At 38.9% G+C, this 21,076-nt stretch overlaps 2 protein-coding genes across 2 annotated transcripts; both read left to right on the plus strand.

Annotated features, from left to right (window-relative positions):
- Positions 1 to 2,481: 2,481 nt before the first annotated feature.
- Positions 2,482 to 5,536, plus strand: LOC148862974 (formin-like protein 4). Its single transcript, XM_088975905.1, has 2 exons — positions 2,482 to 3,875; positions 4,030 to 5,536. The coding sequence occupies exons 1-2, from the start codon at positions 2,503 to 2,505 to the stop codon at positions 5,351 to 5,353; spliced, it is 2,697 nt and encodes an 898-aa protein (XP_088832031.1). The 5' UTR covers positions 2,482 to 2,502; the 3' UTR covers positions 5,354 to 5,536.
- Positions 5,537 to 14,628: 9,092 nt separating this feature from the next.
- LOC148862975 (seed maturation-like protein) lies at positions 14,629 to 20,137 on the plus strand. The gene is made up of 6 exons (XM_088975263.1): positions 14,629 to 15,236; positions 15,356 to 15,632; positions 17,933 to 18,031; positions 18,122 to 18,336; positions 19,410 to 19,513; positions 19,890 to 20,137. Exons 1-5 carry the CDS (start codon positions 14,758 to 14,760, stop codon positions 19,483 to 19,485), a joined length of 1,146 nt encoding a protein of 381 aa, XP_088831389.1. The 5' UTR covers positions 14,629 to 14,757; the 3' UTR covers positions 19,486 to 19,513; positions 19,890 to 20,137.
- The last annotated feature ends 939 nt before the right edge of the window (positions 20,138 to 21,076 follow it).

Consider the following 21,076-nt stretch of genomic DNA (forward strand, 5'->3'; position numbering starts at 1 on the left):
TTAGTGAGCACATCTCCTAGGTCGCCACCTAGACCTCAGTCAGATTGGTAAATCCTTCGGGAGAGGTTACTCCTCATGCTGAGGTCCCTTGGACCGATAAGGACGAGGTACCATAGGTCGGCCCTAGACAATAGGGGTGCTCACAGTTCGGTTAGGCATTTTTTGGAATCGAACCAGTACTACCGGTTTTTAGAAAATCAGTAACTAGAACCAAGCCAAAGCCAATCGGTTAACCAGTTGACCGATTCGATTAACTATCAGTTCAGTTCGTCGATTTTTCGATTTTTTTTTTGTTTTTACGATATATATTAATATATAATATATATTATATTTTAAATAATAAATAATACATTATAAATATATATTTATATATAATGCATATTTATTAATATATAAAAATATATAATATATATAATATAATATACATAAATATATATAAAATATATAGAAATATATGTATACTAGTTGGTAGACCTGTTCAAGGGTTGGGTCGGGCTTTCACTCTACATTAATAGATTTTTTTTTATGGCCCGATCTCGGCCCAACCATCAGGCCTACAACTTGGGTTAGAGCCTGACCCTCATAAAAAGCCCGAGGCCTGGGCTTGGGCCCGAGCCCAAAGTATATAGCTCATGCCGTTGCTGAAGCGACTGAATAGAGAGAGAAATTATAAAGAAAAAAATAAAAATGTATATATATTATAATAAATATTATATATTTTATATTATATAAATGAGTTGGGTTGGGCCAGGCTTTTCTAACAAATCCCAAGCCCGGCTTGACACACAGTTGGGCTTGGTGTTTTGGGCCCAAGGTTAGGCCCGCATGCCTAATTACATGTCCAAGCCCAACCAGAGTGCGAGCCAGGCCAGGCCGAGCAGTCGAGCTACCCGACCCATGAATAGGTCTACTAGTCGGTTTGGTTAACCACTAGTTTTCTATATTGGTTAACTGAAACGGAACCAATACCCTTGTTTTTTTAAAACATCAAACCGAAACTGAATCAACCAGTTCGGTTAATCGATTTTTTGGTTCAGTTTCGGTCGGTTTTTTCGATCAATTTAGTTTTTTTGCTCACCCCTACTAACAACGTGTTGCTAGTTGCTTTGCCGATATGCCTAAATTGTATACGAGATGCTTGGACTAGTTTCGGGTGCGCTTCATTAAATATTTACATGTGTATGCCATGTTGTCATAAGGGTAGTTCTATAGTGGAAGAAACCCGTGTGGCGTCCAGGCCAAGGAAGGTCAGGACAGCCTTATGTGCACTTGGGGCTAGGAGTTACCTGATGAAATGGATCCACCAAGGTCAGTAGCACTGGATCATTACCTTAGTTCGCATGGCCAGGGTTCTCTGTTGGCTCTTTTCGGTCCATGGGAGGCGCCGCTTACGTGCTAAAGGGGGACGACTAGATGAGAGGCGACTTGGCGCCGATGAGAGAGGCTCCTATATGCCGGTGATACTAGGCACCTGTTGTCCAATGATGATAGGCAACCGCTGGGCCGGAACACACCCATGCGCTAAGGGCAACATGATGGCTCAATCAACTTAGGCAAGGGACTGGCGAGGTGTATAGACATGCTTAAGCCAGACTTACAAGCCAAGCCTCCCTTGAGTGTCGGTGGCACAGTGTCGGTCCATGCACTGTCCTCATGAACATGTATTCGCTCATGAGGAACTTTGATAGCCATGCTAGCCATTAACCAGGAGTACCCCGCAAGAAATGTTGGTCTAAGAGTGCAAAAATATAAATCGCTCGTAGTATGTTAAGTTTTGGTGATTTACCTCAAGAATATATGAGATTTTTCAATAATCTTACTAACCAAAACGATGATAGTATCCCTTAATGTAAACCCGCCAAACATAAACAAGGCTAAACCTCTCTAAGACCGTGACAATGTGATGGCCTGTCATGCCATAAGTCGCGATGTCATTGAAGTGAAAAATCACCCTTCATCAACATGCTATTGCTATCACGTCTTTGTATGCAAGGGCACGGCCCCAATTTCTGCTGTCTACTGTTGGAAGTGGGCCCATGGCCTTTATGATTTATTGTCTGCCAGTCGTGCGGTCTACATTAAGGCCTGACAGTATCAAGTAATCAATCCAAAAAAAACAAGGATGATCGAGAGAATCCACCTTCTGACTTTTTATTAATAAATAGTCAAATACAATAAAATAAAAATGCAGTCAGGAAGAGGAAGAACGAAGAAACATTCAGATTCAGGCCTGTGCATTTATAATAACATAATTATTAATCCAAGAAAAACCGATTCAATGCTTTTGACGTCGATTACAATGGGATTATGGGAAGAGAAGAGGTCCGACAGAGTGAACCCATCATCACAAGTCACAAGTCACAACTACCCTCCCACGGTCCCACCCGACCGCGTCCACTGCTCATGCAAATATACCCTTTTATTTTAGACCATAATTACCAAAACACCCTCTCCTGTTAGGACACCACATCCAACTGCTCCCATGGATATTTTTGTCACTTGATGAACAAATGCCTGGCAACAATTACCAACTACTCTGCTTTGAAACTGTCAGCAACCAAAGCCAAACCGAAGTTTGCATATAAAGAAATTAACGTCATTTCCCCAAACTGTACAAGAACCAAAACAACACGCTCTGTTTCCAGTTTCCATCATATCTGCATATTCCATCTTCTCTCTGTCTTCGTCGCCGTAATGTTTTCGCCAAGGGTTCCCTCTCTTTTCTTTCCTTTCTTCTTCGTTTTTATTTTCCCTTTCGCTCATTCTCAGTCGAATTTCCCACAGAATATCGAAACTTTCTTTCCTCAGCTCTCTTCTCCTCCACCTCCTCCTCCTGTATTTCCCCCGCCCACCCTTCCAAACAGTCCTCCTATCTCTCCGCCAACTCCATTGACACCGCCACCGCCCACTCCATCGTCGGACTCGCACAACGTCGCTAAGGCCGTCGCAGCCACCGCTGCCAGCACTCTTGTCGTTGCCGGTGTCATCTTCTTTTTCCTTCAGAGGTACACCGTCAAGAGTCGTCGTCGCCAGGATGAGAAAAATCCGACGGTTTTCCGCCCAGACAAGGTTATGGCTTCCCGGGACGAGTTCAAGAGATTCGACCTCAAAGGGGTGATTGTTGACGAGAGTGGTTTGGATGTACTCTATTGGAGGAAGCTTCAGGATGGACAGCGTAAGAATAGTTTCCGTAAGGAAGTCATTCCTAACCGTAATATTGATGGAGGAGAACCGGAGACTCGTAGAGGAGGAGATCGAAGCAGGAGATCTGAGCAAAATCAAGAATCACCATTGCTTAGCGAGAGCTCTTCAACTTCCTCTACGCAGATTAGGCCGGCAGTACGAGAGCCACGTCAGAAAATGGCTGACCTTTGTCCTGTGTATGATTGGATTCCTCTTCGCGAAGTAGACAAACCACCATCACCAACTCCACCACCAACGCCTCCACTCTCTGCATTCCCCGTCCCACGACCTCCACTCTCAGAGCCCTCACCTCCACGGTTTCCACTGTCAACGTCCCCACTACCGCCGGCGCCGCCACCACACCAATCACGATCAACTGCACCACCGCCCTCACGTCCTCCTCTGCAAACATCACAGGCGATTCCTGAAAAGAAAAGTCAGGTAGCACCTCCTCCTCCTCCTTCGCCTCCAGCTCCTACGAAGAAAACTCCAGCACCACCACCGGCTCCACCATCTAAACCGGGAGGAGCTGCACCCGGAGGGAAATCGATCAGAAGTGCGCATGCAGAGGCTTCATCATCGAAGGAGACGGGTGCTGGCCAAGTGAAGCTCAAGCCGTTGCACTGGGATAAGGTGACGGCTAATGCCGATCACTCCATGGTCTGGGACAAGATTAGTGAGGGTTCATTCCGGTGAGTCTCATTCCCGAAATCAAGACTAACTTTTACCATTCATTGTTTTCTTTGGTAAATTCATGATTAAGAAAAAACATGATAACATTTCTTGTTACTAAATCAATATTTCTTTCTTTTTCTTTCTTTTTCTTTTCTTTTTTTTTTTTTTTAGGTTTGATGACAATCTCATGGAAGCTCTGTTCGGTTACATGGCCACGAACCGGAAGTCGCCTGAAAGAAGTAGAGAGTCAACGAATCCGAACAGCTCCAAGTTTGGTCCACCTGCACAAATATTCATCCTCGACCCCCGTAAGTCCCAAAACATAGCAATAGTACTTAGATCCCTCGCCGTTTCTCGCCAGGAAATCCTTGATGCCCTCCTTGAGGGGCGAGGCCTTAGTGCTGATACCCTAGAAAAGCTTACCAAAATTGGTCCAAGCAAAGAAGAAGTAGCCGAGCTACTTGCATTCGGAGGCAACCCCACCAAACTTGCCGATGCTGAATCCTTCCTCTTCCACATCCTGAACGTTGTTCCCTCCGCTTTCGCCCGTCTCGAAGCAATGCTTTTCAGATTGAATTACGAACCAGAAGTCATCCAGCTCAAGGAAAATCTACAGACACTTGAACTAGCTTGCAAGGAACTCCGAAATCGTGGGCTTTTCTTGAAACTTTTAGAAGCCATCCTAAAGGCAGGCAATTTGATGAATGCTGGAACAACAAGAGGTAATGCGCAAGCGTTCAACCTCAATGCACTTCGAAAGCTTTCAGACGTTAAAAGTATAGATGGAAAGACTACGCTCCTTCACTTTGTTGTGCAAGAAGTAGTTCGGAACGAAGGCAAACGCTGTGTAATCAATAGGAATCACAGCCTCGGTCGAAGTAACAGCCGGAGCAGCACCAACAGTAGTGGGAGCTCCGAGTCTTCGGTTGCAAAAGAAGAACGACAGAAGGAGTATATGATGCTCGGGCTGCCGGTGGTCGGAGGACTTAGCGTTGAGTTCTCTAACGTAAAGAAAGCAGCGACAATAGACTACGATACCTTAGTCAAAACATGCTCCACTCTAGCAGCCCACGTTGCCCAAACTCGGGATATCTTGGTAAGATGCAGTGTCAACGAGGGAGATGGGTTTGTGAGGGAGATGAAAGGATTCGTAGACAAAGCTGAAGAAGAGCTCAAGGCATTGAGGGAGGAACAAACGAGGGTATTGGATCTTGTGAAGAAAACAACAGAGTATTACCACGCAAGATCTTCCAAGGGGGATTACCCACTTCAGTTATTTATTATAATCAAAGATTTTCTGGGCATGGTTGATCAAGTATGCATTGACATTGCTCGGGATTTGCAGAAGAAGAAGACAGCGAGCGCCGGTACATCACCACCAATGTCACCGATAAAAAAGATTACGGTGAGGTTCCCGAAATTGCCGCCACATTTTATGTCAGACAGGTCCAGGAGCTCTTCTTCTGGTTCCAGTGATTCGGATGACGATTTTTGAAGAGGTGTCAATATTTGAATCCTCAAATTAAGGATTTGATTACTGTACATAATAAACAGGAATAGTAGCTAGGAGTAGGAGAATGGAACACACATAGCTCGTTGAGTAAATTATTAATTGATCGTGTCATTGCGTTGATTCTTTACTTAATACTGAATTGTTGGAGTCAGATGAAAAGTTGTCCATCTTGTAGTGTAAATTAATTTTTTAGTTTTTTCTTTTTTAATTTCAATACATCATGATCATGAAGATTGAATCGAAGAAGTTATTGGGATTACGTAGTTTTTTTTTTTTTTGGTTGGAAAAAAATATATCATTAACATAAACAGCAAAAAAATCAACAAGAACAGAGAAGACAATCTTGCAAGCACTCATGACAACCAAAGAAAGAATCAGCAACGAGTACCTTAAATATCAGAGACGACGACATTCCTCAGTGGCTCAGTCCCCCTATATCCAGCTTGAGGCATATCAAAAGCTGAGCTGGTTCAAGAACAGAAGGGCTGAAGGGGTTATGTAAATACAAGTGCAGATGTGGGGGCATCTGTCATTCAATCCCAAGCAGGGAAGACATACCTGGCATTAGTTTGACAGTGAAATTTAATATGCGCATGCTCCACCGAAAGAGGATACAGGTGTGAATGGTTGATGAACTCATTAAATGAAGTATAAAAATTAAAGAAACGCCGGCCTTTTATTTATTACTTAGTGCCACAGCATATTGGGGAATTGAAGTGGCAATATTAAGATGCAGTAGTTTAGCAATTAGCAGAGCAAACGTATGAAATGTAGTAGTAGTCAGTCCATGGTTATCGTAAAGGACTACGTTTATTGATATGGTAGAGGAACTAGGAATAGGAATAGAATGAGAAAGGAAGGAGGAAGAGGAAGTAATACCAATTGCCAAAGACTAATATGAACATATTATATATACTGGTGGCCGTGGCCGATGGCTTCTTAAAGTTAGTACAAGATTAGATTAGTGGTGCTTGTCTTTTTTTAATGTTAAAATACGCGTTTACGGCACTTATTACTCTATCCATCTTCTGGTAAGTGGTAAGCTGGTTTCGCTTGGAGACGGGATCCGGCCTCTTTGGCTTGTTTAGCTGACTAACCAGGCAAGGATAGCCTGCCTTGGACATACACGCAGTGACGCAGACATACAGAGACGTGTAATGGGATAAATTCTTGGGGGAAAATGTTGAGATAAAGATAAAATTGCTTTTTTGCTGCTGAGTACTCTCTCTCTCTCTCAACAAGTGGAAAATGAAAATGCGGCTCCTAGTCAACCCAACCCAACTCACATTCGGTTTCACATCACATGCACTCTCAATCGAAACTGCGGTGCACCAGATTCCAGATATTTGGTTTTGGTAATGGTAGCCCTTTACACTCTATAGTCAAAATGGTTTCATGGCTGAAATGTGGGTGAGGCCCGCCCGACGTAATGGGAGCGGTTTAAGTGGGCCTGGGCCGGGAACCTGATTTGTACCCTCTACCTGTAGTTGTTTCTGTCAAAATCAGTAGAGGTTTTGCTACTTATATTTTATTTCATGAATTTTCTTTGAATAATATATAGTTAGTTGGTTTAGTTCTTGCATCCCATGTTGCTTCTCCTTGTTAGTCCATTAGCTCATCAACGTCTAATATTGAATTATTGATAGGATAGGACGGTGCCAACTGCCTCAGTTGATAAGTTCTTTACTCTCTATATAGCTGCTGTTTCTAGCGGATTCCTGAGATCAAATTCCACCATCACCCATCTCTCTCTCTCCTCTTCCTTTTAGACTCCACGATTTCACATTCCATCCAGCGATGATCTCTTGATCATAGTCTTTGCAAGTTGGTGAGTTGCATCCATATTTATAAGGGTTTGTTTTGTTTGTAACCGGAATTGGAATTGAAATCTGATGTATTCACTTCTAGTAATGTATTATTTTTTTTGGCTAAGTATCTCGTCATTTGATTTGCTTCCAAGTGGCCGATGACTCAGAGGCTGAAGTGGAACTTCTTAGTGTAGTGCAATTCAGATGTTCCCTGCCGGAGATGATATGATCATCTTTGTAAATGGCAGACCTGGTTGATCTGTAAGAGATGAATTAGAGAACCCGAGGGTGTTTACCCGACGAGGTTACTCCGATGGCTAAGTTAGCTCTTAGTTGTGAGCTGAAAATGATATTAGAGGATGAGAGAGTTAGAGAGCAGAGACTACCTATCCTTTTTCCTTCTCTCCTCGCCCCTTGGGGGGGGGGTGAGGCTTTATATACTGGAGTCCTCGTGGGTTTGGTTGAGTAGCTCCTATATTTTCGCTGTGATGGGATATGTTTTGGTGTTAGGTGGGGATAAAGCCACCAACTGGTAAGGTTGCCCATTTTCGCCTAAATCGGGGAGTGGGTGAGCTAATATAGCCGTAACAAGTCATAATCCTGTAAAATGCGAGGTACGGTGGTGAGCTGCTCGGGGTTGTCATGTGGTCGCCGGTTTGACTAGGAAGCGAACTGCCAGTAAGGTGCCAGGCTACATGGTGGCAAGTTGTCTGTAAGTGTCAAGCTGCTTGGTGGCGAGCTGCCTGTGAAGTGTCGAGCTGTCTATAAGGTGCCAGGCTACATGATGACGAGCTGTCTATGAAGCGCCGAGTTGTTTGTAAGGTGCTAGGTTACATGATGGTGAGCTACCTGTGAAGTGCCGAGCTATCTGTAAGGTGCCAAGCTACATGATGGCGAGCTACCTGTGAAGTGTCGAGCTGTCTATGAGGTGCTGGGCTGACCAAGTGTCGAGCTTCCTGTGAGGTGCCGGGCTGACCGGGTGCTGAGCTTCCTATGAGGTGCCGAGCTGCTTGTGAAGTGTTGGGCTGACTAGGTGCCGAGCTGCCTAGGTGCCGGGCTGACCAAGTGTCGAGCTGCACTTATTTGTCATGAGGTGCCATGTGTAACGTTATTGTTGGAGGGTCAAATTTGCCCTCATCAAATTCCTTTGGAATTAGAATTGAAATGATCTCTTCTTATAGTCTGTTTGATTCAGATAGGAATGGGAGTGAAAATGGGAGTTAGCAGTAATATAATGAGATTTCATTCTCGAGAAAGGGACAGGAAATGACCATTCTCTCAAATGGGGGAACGCCATTCTAACAGGAATGTGAATGTGATTTTAATTCTGCGCAACCAAACAGTTAGAATAAAATTAGAATAGCCCATTCCGATTCCATACCACTATTCCCACAAACCAAACGGGGCCTATATGTTTTTATTTTTGATAACTAAACGCTAACAAATACTCCCCCCCTCAGTTTTGACCGTTTCTATATTTGTTGTTTATTATTATTGAGGACGATTTCCTAGTGTTTTACACCGTAGTTTAGGTGGGTATGGATGCCTTCTTAGCAAAGTTTTCAAAAAAAGTTCTGCAAAACTTTATGAAAATGTTTGAATATTCATAGTGCATGTCAACTCATGATATTTAATTATAGATGACAAATTACAAGATGGATCAATCCACACAAAGTGTCAAACTATGCGAAGAAGGGTGTGGCATGGATAAAAACGAGCCATTTGATCACAGCTTAAATGACTGAAGTGAGAAGCTTATTAATTTGTCATTTAGTGAAGCTATAATTGGGTAGATTATCATATTCTTAAATATTTTATTTATTAAAAAACGAAGAAATAAGTGATTCAATTTAACAACTTAAGTCGTTATCAAATAACCATTATGCTTTGTTCCTTTACTAAGAGGTCATTTACCTTGCTAAGTGCATTTATTGAATTTCTGTTTTTTGTTAAATTTATTCAGATAAACGAGTCTTCTCAACTTTCCCATATTATTTTGCCTCATCCACTTTCCTGGTTAAGTGGTTAATTTTTCTATCTTTTGTCATTTTTATCTTTAGGTCCATGTCTATGTTTTTTTAATTATATTGTTTTAATGGGTGCTTTTGGCATATTGTATTTTGAGCATTTATTCTTCATTTGGGAAAATCAAGTGGAAGAAGCTAGGTAAGTGATACCCAAGAAAAACATATTTACTATTAATCTCACCTAAATCCTCAAAAAGAACGTGGGAGAGTCGATGGGATTATGAATCCCATTGACCAACTTTCCCCTATATTAGAACCCGCGAAACATTAGAGGCTATAAATCTTCTCTAGATGGGCTCAATCATAATGAATATGCAATTTCATATATTTGACATATTCACATGAAGGCACAACCTAAAACCCAAAATTCTTGCGACTACTAAATGCAACCTTTACTTTTGTTGCATTCAATCACTAGCCCAACAGTGCTATGCTCGGGGAAGGGAACCTAAACCTTGTAACCAAGAAACCGGTTCTCAATTTCGTATGTATATAACATGTTAGTGTCATTATGGACTTACTATAGCAGTATTATCTGAATTCTGGCCTTCCAATAGGTATCTATCACATGACAAATATGTGATTAGTGCTGTAAATCAGGCTGGGTTAGGTTAGGTTGAGGTTAACCCTAATCCAATTCGAGTTTCTAAACCCCCAACCCTAAGCCCCTAACCTAAACCCAATCTGACCTATTCAACTTTAACCCTAACCCAATCTATTCGTTCAACCATAACATAATCTTTCTCCTATCCTCTTAAAATCTCAAATCAAAATCTCTTAATCGATTAAGAGATCTAAAATGACTTTTCATATATACTGACCATTTTTTTTTTATTGCTGTTTACTTAGTTGATATTTTTATTGATTCTTTTTAGATTTTTTTTTGAAGCCTGAAAAAGGCAAATTTCAATACGAATGCTGAGAATATAGTCTAAAATAAATTTCATTGTTTTAGTAATAAAATGAGATAAAAAAGGAATATTTCAAATGGCCAGAGTCTATTATCATGATAGACCTCCTCGTGAAAATCTAAAATCATGAAATTAACAATAATAAAATATAAAATAATAGAATGAAAATCATTAATGACAACATGTAATTAAGGTTAGAGCTTAAGAATATATATATATATTAGCCCAAGGGGTCGAACTTAAACCGATTATCAATCAAAACCCAACTTGACCCATGTTGCGGCCCCATATGTTATAACTTCATCTATTGAATTCATATCGGATCCAACACATTTAATCTTTGATTGTTGAAAATTCAAATCAAATCTAAATTTTGTTTTATTGTGTTTAAAATAATGGAAATAAATAATTTAAAATTTTAATTATTTTCTAATTTATGCACATAAATTTTAATATCTATATATACATAATATATATATATATATATATATATATAATAAATTTTAATTAAATCCAATCTTAACTGGATTGATTTTTTATTTCAGAGTCCATTAACAGCCCTAACTATAGCATTGTGTCAGTGTTTGGCATTGATATTGTTTCTCAGAAAAAAAAAAGGTGACAATTCAGTGCCACAAATGTTGTTTTGCCAACTGAGGGGTGGCTCAATTGGTTTGTTAGCTGGTTTGCTCCAACATAGATGCAGATTTGGTTAGTGAAACCATCGACTTTGGGAAGGGAGGCTATTAGTGTGGAGTGAATTACCAAAATACCAAAAAAAAATGTTGTTTCTTGTCTTGCCCTTGTGTTGTGTACCATGTTTCACTGACTTGGTGCCAGTGTGACACGCGAAAAATGGTCAAAACCCTTTAACGGGTAAAATATAAAAACCATGAGGTTTTGACAATCATAAAAATCTCCCCTATACTTTTGAAAAATCATGCAGTTACCTCCCTTCCATCATTGTCCCATCCAAAAAGATTGGCCTAATGCATTAATTTTTTGAAAAAAAAATCCATCCATTTTACCCTTATGTCTATCAATTCAAGTGGAGATTTACTAAAATATCCCAAAAGAACTTTTAGGCTCAGTTTGGAAGGAATACAAATACAAATATGTAGAGTGCAAAATCTTGTATTTTGTATTATTTTGAATACATTTGCATTGTACATATTTATATTTGTACTCCTTCCAAACTGAACCTTAATTTCTAACTAAAAGAATTCCCTAAGTCAGATTAAAAAGAGTAAACTAATTTTATTTTGTAAACTCATTATGATCAAGTGAAATCTAGAAGGACAAATCTAACATTTTGATTATATTGAAAGATGCCCTAACAAATACTAAATGCAATAATGTAACTTCTAAGTTGCTCTTATTGAGACAATGATGTCTTTTTTTGGTAATGAACTAAAACAATAATGGAAGGGAGGGAACAGTAAGTTTTTCAAAACTACAGGGAGGGTTTTGTTAAAATGAAACCTCAAGAGATGTTTTAATGATTGTTATAAACCTCAGGAAAGGTTTTTATATTTTTCTCTAACTATTATTACCTTTTCCTAGCCGGCAACAATGGCTCCAAACCAGAAAAAAAAAAAAAAAAGCATAAGAAATCCTTGTCGTTTTCTCTGGAAAATGCAATGCAAGAAATTGCTACACTATTTTTTTTTTAAAGAAACATTATATTTCAGAGAGAAAGAAAGAAAACAGGAAAACACACAATAAACAGAAACACATATGAAAACTAACAGTAAAAAACCTACAACTACCCCAGAAAACTAACCCAACTAAAATAGTCAAGGGGGCTTTGAAACTTCAGCTTCCTTTTTAGACCTAGAGTCAGACACTTCTAATCTCATAAGAGGGAGCAGCCACAGAGGAGAGACTGACCAAAACTCTTCAGAACAAGATTTACCTTTTGCAGCTAACTTATGAGCTGCAAGGATTGAACCACAACTGGCGCTAAACACCACAAGCTTCACACCTGAAATGGCATACAAATCATGCAAAATCTACCAAACTGCAGGATCACAATCAAAATATCTTTGAGAGACTGTATTAACCACATTAACTGAGTCACAGAAAATATTGTTCAAATTTTGAATTTCAAGTCTAATGGCAGCAAGGCAACATTCAACAATAGCTAAAACCTTAGCAAAAACTGTAGAAATAACTTTACAAGAACAAGAAATCACCAGTCATTGGATATCCAAAATCCAAAACCACTACAGCCAGAACAAAAGCTGCCATCAGTCATATCTTTACAACCAGAAATACTATTCCAAGAGTCCAAAAAAGCCTTGCCATCCAACTGATTAGTCTGAGAACATGCGGTTGATTTTAGAGGGGAAACTCTCCTCACTTCGTACAAAGAATAGAGTAGAATGAGGATTAGGCAATGACTCCTCAAATATAAAAACGTTTCTGGATTTCCAAATGAACCGCTGAGGATTCCACCACATAATCATCAATGTTTGTTAGATTGGGTTCTTGGTTCAGCGACCACACCCACCAATCAGCAAAAGAATTAAATTACGAACTTGTTTATTGCTATATAAATGACAGAAAATAATAGAAAATTTTGATGTTTGTTCATGCTACTTATTGCTTATATATGACAGAAAATTATAGGAAATTAAATGCAACTTCTACACCCAACCAATCCACCAATCCGACCTACCCACCTTCAAATGTAGGGAGGGTTTTACATTTTCTTTTACAGAAAGGGTTTGGATTTTGAAAATCTAATCCACTATAGATTTTGGGAGGATACAAGTTTGGAACTCTAGTGAGGTGGGAAAGATATAACATTTACAAAATCCTTATCCATCCTGCCATGTTGCCATCCCTAATTTGAAATTAGAACCCACTCTTTTGCATGCAAAATAGTTGCACTTTTTTGTTCTGATTTGACCTATTTTTGGGCAACAAAATTGCATCTACAAAGAAGGGTAGATTATAGATAGGTACCCTTTACTTCAGGGGTAGTGTCAGATAGGTACCCTGAACTTTCAATTGTGACACTTAAGTACCTTGAACTCTCAAAAATAGACACTTGGGTCCATTTGTTAGTATTCCGTTGGTTAAATATTATATAATCTCAAAAATACCCTTCTTGTGTATTTTTTAGATCATTCTACCGAGTAAAATCATCACCAGAAAATATCATCGTCGAAAAATTTGAATCTACTATTTGCTGTCCATGTGACAACGTCATCATGAGAAGAAAGGTATTTTTGGTATTATATAATGTTTAACTTATGAATGGACCCAAGTATTTATTTTTAAGAGTTTAGGGCATTCAAGTATTGCAATTGAAAGTTCAATTACCTATCATTCACTACCCCCAAAGTGCAGGATACTTTTTCTTTTCTATAAATTACTCAAAAAATGTTAGGGTTTGTGAAGTAAATCTTTTATGAATAGAATAAATCTAAATTTCTATATGCATTGAAAGATATTTTTTACATTAAATTAAAATATTTAAATTGATCTTTACAAATATTGGTAAGGGAAGTTCAAGTGTTAAAGTGAAATTAAATGGAGGTTTCGGTATTGTTTGAAACCTAGGGCCGGGCCAGGACCAGATCAGAGTAGGTTTAAGCATTTATTCCAAGAAACAACAAAAAGAAGTGAAAGGACACATGTGATACAAAGCCGAAAATGAGATAAACAACATAACCAAAGGCAAAGGTATTAGGTACAAGGAAAGGGAAAGGAAAATTGAAAAAAAAAACACACACACAAAAAGATAAATTCCTATAACTTCCCCCTGCCCTATACTTTCTAACTTACATCGTTGCATCTAAATTCCTTCCTAGAATATTAACTGAAATTGCTCATATTATCATCTCAATATTTTTAAATGTCAAGATTGTTCTTAGATGAAAAATGTATTTTTTTCTTTATGCCAAAACCAAAATATATGTTTTTACACTAACCAAAATACTCTAAAAAGATGATCTATATCATACTTGAATAGTGGGTTAAAACCCACCTTAACCCTCATCCGCCTCAACCCACCCACTTGGACTCGTATGTCCAACATACTCAATATTTTTTTTCTTAAAATACAAAAAAGGAGACAAAAATTGATAAAAATAAAAAAAGCCAAAATTAAAAAAATCACAAAAAGTATATGTTTTTTCAAAAAATGTATTTCAACAAAAATATTAGAACTGTAGAAAAAATACATAAAATGATAAAATTTTCAAACAGAATATATATCTCAAGTGAAAAAAGGCAAAATTTGCAAAAAAAAAACGATAAAGAATTAAAAAATGTAAATTTCAATAAAAAGTAGAAAGTGTAGAAAATACATAAAATTCATAAAAAAACAAATTTTATGAATTTTTGCCAGTGTAATAGGGAAGGGAAATTTAATAATCCAATTTACCATTTAAAATGTTGGGTATTTAGGTAATTTTGCCCACTTTTGTCAGCTGAAAACAATGAAGGGAAATATAGTAGTATTAACATAAATCAGGGTACAGAACCGAAACTATCAGAAATTACCGGGGTGGTTTCAGAAATTTACGCAAGAAGTAAGAAGACTAGAAGAGGGGAGGAAAGAGTTTCAGGTGCGGCGATACCAAAGAAGACGGGCATCGAGCCATCGACGCAGCAGAGGGCTTGGGCTAATGGCCGCCACAGCTAGGGCGTTCCTGCTCTCACGCTTGAACGACCTTCCGCTCAAGACCCCTCAACTACCTCCCGCCTTTACCCGCCATGTACTTCTACGGCCGCTACTTCCTGCCACCGCCGTTCGGGCAACCACTACCACCACCACCACTATTGCTACCAATAGACAGTCTTCTTCTCCTGCTGTTCTTAATTGCCTCATATCCGGCGTCGACGGGGGTGGCGTTGCAGATGACTTTGTCTCCACCCGAAAGTCCGGTTTCGACCGAGAATTCTCCGTCATTGCCAATATGCTCAAACGCATCGAACCTCTAGACACCTCCATCATCTCCAAGGGTGTCTCTGCCGCGGCGAGGGATTCCATGAAGCGCACAATCTCGACAATGCTTGGCCTGCTTCCTTCCGATCAATTCTCCGTCACAATTAGGGTTTTAAGGCGTCCCCTCGACCACCTACTGGTGTCGTCCATCATTACCGGGTAATAGAAACTACTTCTACCACCATCACCGTTACCTTTCACCTTTCTAATTCTCTTTTCGCGATTTTAATAGGAAATTTGATTGTTAGTGAGTTAGTTATTGGATGGTAATTTTGTAGGTATACTCTGTGGAATGCGGAGTATCGACTTTCGTTGATGAGGAACTTCGAGTTGTCTCCTGGGAGTACCGAAGCTTCGGTTTCTTCTCGAGGGCGTGAGGCTTCTGAGATGGAGTTTGAGGAGAGGGAGGATGTCAATGGTCATAGTGACGTTTGTGTGGGTTGGTCTTGTGAAGATCTGGTTGATACAAGGATTCCTCAAGGTTTAGGGGATTTGTCTCCCGAAACTTTCAATTACATCCAAGCGCTGAAATCCGAGGTGGCAGCTATTGAAAAGGTCAGAGCTCTCAGCTCTCCCAATCTCTATTGCTTTCTTATCGGGTCTAGATCCCACATTTGGATGTGAACATGAGAAAAGTAACACAATTTTAAGGAAGAAAAATGGAAAAGAAAAGGATGAATAAAGAAAACGAAAATTTATAAACATAACAACTTTTCGATGTATTGTTTTAGAATATGAGGAATGTTTTAGATTGTTCTAGAATATGAATGATATTGATGCATATTGCGTGGATATGTTATTCAGAAAATCAGATTATATAATTGATATAGTAGAGCCATCAAAACAGTTGATCTTGATTGGTCTCAGTTTCAATTGGTTTTAGGGGATGTGTTGTTGAAAATCAAGTTGTAATTACTAATTAGGCTTCTTTTTGCGCTCCACTCAGCCTTACAATTTAGCCCAAAATAAGTGCTACCTGTTTCCCCCTGTTTAGCTAAAGTATCTGCCATGCCATTTGCAGTTCTTCTCACCCATTTAAAAGTGATGCTCAGTTCCCTTGTTATCATTTCAATCCTTTGCCTGTAAACCCAAGGGGTTTGGCTGTGAAATTTTGTCCAGGAAATCACCACCTGAGAGTTCCCTTCCACTTCTAACCTTTGAAAACCAAACTGTTTTGCAAGCTTCAGCCCTTGAAGCAGAGCCATTAATTCTTCTGTCAATGGATCCCCTTGCCCTACAGGACCCAAATAAAGTGCCAGTACCTCACCTTCTGTACCTTGAAATACACCCCCTAAACCAGCCCTTCATTTCCCAAAAAACTGTCAAAATTTAGTTTCACGGAATTAGGTCTTGCCGGTCTCCATTCCATAACGACCCTTTCTTTCTCTTGGGCTGAGTTTGCCACTTCCTTCCATGATCTCAAAATATCATTGAAGGATATAAAACATGGAAGATTTCCAAGGTTTTTACCCAATGAACAACTTTTATCTTTATGGCGTCTATGATTCCCAACTCAGATCTACAGCTTTCATTGAAAATCCTCCCGTTCCTTTCTTTCCCAAATAGTCCAAATCAGTGCTTTTCACAGATGCTGTTTTTAAAATAAGAAATCCTAATCCTAGCTCTATCTTCTCTAGTCCAAATCTCTCTCTCTCTCTCTCTCTCTCTACACACACACACACACACACGCACGTGTGCATAGCCACATACACACATTATAGTTCACAGTGAAGCCCTATTTGGAGTTCTGAGCTGAACTGGTAAATGGACACTTGGAAAAGAAAGTGTCAGAAAGCATTAAAAACTGCTTCCGTTAGTGCTAGGGAATATTCAAGCATCTACTTAAACATGTGAGACCCATTTCTCAGTCACGGTCTCAAGTATTTTGTTTCGCGGATTTTCGATCTCCTGTGGAGTATGAGGGATATCAATTTTGTCATTGGAAGCTACATGGTGGAAAAATTCTATATTGTATGTTTCTTATTTTAATAGGATGTGTGTTCACTTTTGAAAAGGTAATTCTGTATTACATCATGCAATTTGGGGATCCAATATTTTCATATATTCTGATGATATTAATCTTAGCTGACTGTAGGTCTCCTCTTATTGATATCATTATATCTTTGAGCTCTCTGTAAGGGCTTTGACTTTTATGGTCTCCTGGTTTTTGAGTGATAGGTAGGGGAGGATTCTTAGATTATTATTTGGTGAATGAGATGCCCTCTTACAGTTCCGAGAGGTTGAGTTATTTTGCCAGAGAAACTAGAAATTTGCCTTCCATATTAAACACTTGGGTTGTTTGGACATTTTGATCTGCAGACGTGGTTGCTGGTAGGCTTGCTATAGGTGGAGTTCTGTGGAGTGTGCTTATTCAGGGCTTTCTTTACTGGTTTTATTTTGCTCACAATGTTTATTTTGTGTTTGTTTATGGTGCATCTGTTTTGGTACTTTCTCCCTTTCTATTGTTGTCTACTACCTTAAGGAGTTCAGAGAGTATCCTTTTGTCTGATTGCAAGGCATTATGTTATCTATAGTTCAGATGGTGTGTATGTCTACAGAGACTCGTACCTTTACATATCGGTCAGGTAACTTGGGGTTCTTTGTTTTATTATGTGATCTTAAAATCGGATTTAGAAAATCTAATGCTTTCATCTTTGAGGTTGATTTTCAAGGAACAAATTATATATTTATGTAACTTATTTTCAAACAGATAGGGATATGAAAGAAAGCTTTTTCAGGGGTTGAATGCACTGTGAAATGTGTCTGCATACAATATACATGATACTGCTTTTTGGTAAAAAATTGCATACATGATACTTAATTGCATATTGAAGTGATTGGTTATATTTTATCAGGAATTGAATGCACAAGAGCAGGAAAATGTCCACATGGAATGTAATGGAGAAGAGAACAATGATTTGTTAGAGTATTTACGGTCCTTGGAGCCCAATATGGTACTGATCTTGGAATTTCTGTGTATTACTTAAAGTAGTGTTCTTAGTTCATGCTCCATAATTTCATATTTCGTTTTGCTTTTTGAACAGGTAAATGAACTATCTTGCCCTTCATCATTAGAAGTGGAGGAAATTATTCATGAACTCGTTCAAAATATACTGCACAAGTTTTTTAAAGATGAAACTGCCTCTGGTTTCCTGGAAGGCTCAGTCATAGCAAAAGCAGACAACTACCCAAATGAAAATGTTGAGCTTTGTGATTCTATAGGCACTACCCGGGATTACCTTGCTAAGCTACTTTTCTGGTTTGTCCTCTCATACTTCACCAATGATCTTTCCTGTTATTATCCATACTTTTATGCCATCATTGCTCATATTTCAATTGAATTACTATTCCAATCCTATAATTTAAGCATTTGAGCCTGGTTTTATAGCCAGGATATCCACATAGAGATATAGACATGTTCAAGCACACACACATGTATTGGTGGTGCAACTGTCCATGCATTAACATGTGTATTTTTTGTTATTTAAACACCAGTAATTTTTGTCATTGTGCAAATGACTAAAATACCTCAATTGAACATGTAATGCAGTGGGAAGCATGAAGATTGAAGACTAATTTTTTTCTGTACATGATCTTATATTACTTTTGTTCTTTCATAGGGTTCTCATTTGCTTTCTAATAACTTTACTTTTATCACATCCTTATTCAACTTCCCAATTATTACCAAGTTGTTTTGTAATCTAAATCTTGAATACATGTGTCAACATGTTCTGGTAAAAATGAAAGAGGAGGATTAAAATTACACTCTTGTGCATGGACGACCCTTTTTGTACTCTCATTTAACAAATATGTTGTATATAGGCCTCATTCGTTTTGCGTTACCTGGGTAAGGCATTTCCCCGGGCAAGTGATTCCTGGGGAAACGCTGCCCAGGTAATCACAAATACGGCGTTCGGCTTGGCTAAGGATTACTCCCATTTAACAAAGCAATTGGCGTTTTCAGTGGGTAAGGGTAACTTACCCACCTTCTAGGAGAGACCTGATTGTGTTTCTTAAGCCATAGACTTGTCAACCAAAATATCAGATCGACTGTAAAGAGACCTGAGCCAAAATGGTGTTTTCTGGTGGCATATCTCAAAGCATCTATTATATGTTTTATTTAATTTGTGCAGTGAGAGGTTGAAGCAGTCTAAAAGAGGCATCTTTTTAGTGCCAGAGCTGGTTTGGTGATAATTAGTATCCAATTTTACTCTGAAATACAATGCTTGCTTGTAGTTATTATCCACTAGTATTATAATGTATGAACCTTTATTGATGTATTCAATTCTGATCGCAAACTGCATTATAAAGGTTATCTTATTCTGATGGCAGGTGCATGTTAATGGGTCATCACTTGAGAGGCTTGGAGAACAGATTGCATTTGAGCTGTGTTACTGGATTGTTGTAAAGTTGAAGAAAGGAAGTTGTAGATGCATGTACATTCTTCCTTATAATCTGCTTTCTAGAAAACAATATGTATGATCATTCTAATATTTGCACTTCCAACAAGTCATTCGTAGATTCATTGAAGTAAATTTACCCATTAGCATGAATTGTTAGGTCATCTCATAGTCGGTGTGTAACCCAAAATGGTAACGAGACTTTCTTTCATTGGAATAGGTAAAGTTGGAACCAGATTTGGGATCCTAAAACTGCCGCAAGGCAGTGCATGTATTCATTCTGAAATCTGGACTCTACCTGTGCTATCAACATTTTTTTATTTTTTTATTTATCATTATTATTATTTTTTGTGATGCTAGTTAACTAGGTGGAGTTGTGTAATACTTCATCCGAATATTTCTGGTGTCGCAGGGACAGGAAAAGAACCTTATTTTTTGGCTCCGTGGAGCATCCATTGGAACATTACCAAATGCCGCCTAGTTGATGACCTTCTGTGTTGTAATGTGTATCCTATCTAGAGGTGCTCTACCCAAGTATCGGAGTTGAGTGATGGTGATGGGGGAGGTGGTTTTATTGGAACCTATTAACAGAGAAGGCATTAAATAACTTTGTACATCAATCTTTTAGTTATTAAAGTAAACTACTGAGGGTTTTAAACACGAATTGCCCAAGGAGACCATTAGGCTCAGCAACCACAACACTTCGGTTATGCAACCACGTTTTGTTTATGGTGTAGGATGTTCGTGCTAAACACGAATTGCCCAAGGAGATAACTTTTGGCACTGAACAGGCTTAATGCATTTATTGAGGTCGGGCTCTAAATTTTTATTTTCCTTTTTCTTATCTCGTCTCTATGCTAAGCGGGTTCAAGCTGGTTGTCAATCAATTTGGTCTCTTTTTGTCGGTCTAGCTTAGTGGTGGGTTTTCAAGTCGCAGCCTTTGACAAGTTACTATGACTAGCCTGCAATGCATCCTCAATTGGTTTAGAACTCTCTTTTGCTGCAATAGAGAAATGCTCTTCCTGTATTGAATTCGGAAAGATTACAGACGCATCAAAATATGTTCCAGGATGGATTGAGGGAGGTAACAACCTTAAAACCAACTGGGAATCAATTATCAGCCACTTTAACCCACTATATTTCCTAAAACTGAAAGTTCACCAACCTTTGTTTCTAAAAAATGTGTTTTTTTACCTTATGTCGTCCAGGGACCGGTGTCTCATGAATAGAAAATATAAAATCACTGATGTTGGTACTGTAACCAGAAAAAATTGAGCTAATTGAAACAAACATTGTCAAGAATTACTAAAATGATCAAATTCAGTTTTTAGCATTTCACACCGTTGGGCAAGGAAGAACAAGTGAATCCAGGAATAGTTATTTGAATACAGGCAAAGAATCCCATCACCAATCACTCTATCTCTAACGGCCACTGAACTCCATTCATCGATGTGGTTTTGTCTCATGTTCTAGGCATGGATACATATATCATCTGGGCTGAGCTGATTGATTACTTAACCAACAACGACTACAGTGTTCAACCAAAAAAAGAACAATGCAAAACAAGGTAAATGTTTAGAAAAAGATCGACCAGTATGA

Source organism: Nelumbo lutea, chromosome 3 (assembly GCF_056320005.1).
Source record: "Nelumbo lutea isolate HS-2025 chromosome 3, American lotus-T2T, whole genome shotgun sequence".
NCBI classification, from domain to species: Eukaryota; Viridiplantae; Streptophyta; class Magnoliopsida; order Proteales; family Nelumbonaceae; genus Nelumbo; species Nelumbo lutea.

Excerpts from the sequence above, each read along its gene's own strand:
- LOC148862975 (XM_088975263.1), top strand. The coding sequence starts at position 14,758 with ATGGCCGCCACAGCTAGGGCGTTCCTGCTCTCACGCTTGAACGACCTT. Across the intron at positions 15,633-17,932 it reads AGGTGGCAGCTATTGAAAAG|GAATTGAATGCACAAGAGCA; the intron begins GTCAGAGCTCTC and ends ATATTTTATCAG. Across the intron at positions 18,032-18,121 it reads GGTCCTTGGAGCCCAATATG|GTAAATGAACTATCTTGCCC; the intron begins GTACTGATCTTG and ends CTTTTTGAACAG.
- LOC148862974 (XM_088975905.1), top strand. The coding sequence starts at position 2,503 with ATGAACAAATGCCTGGCAACAATTACCAACTACTCTGCTTTGAAACTG. Across the intron at positions 3,876-4,029 it reads ATTAGTGAGGGTTCATTCCG|GTTTGATGACAATCTCATGG; the intron begins GTGAGTCTCATT and ends TTTTTTTTTTAG.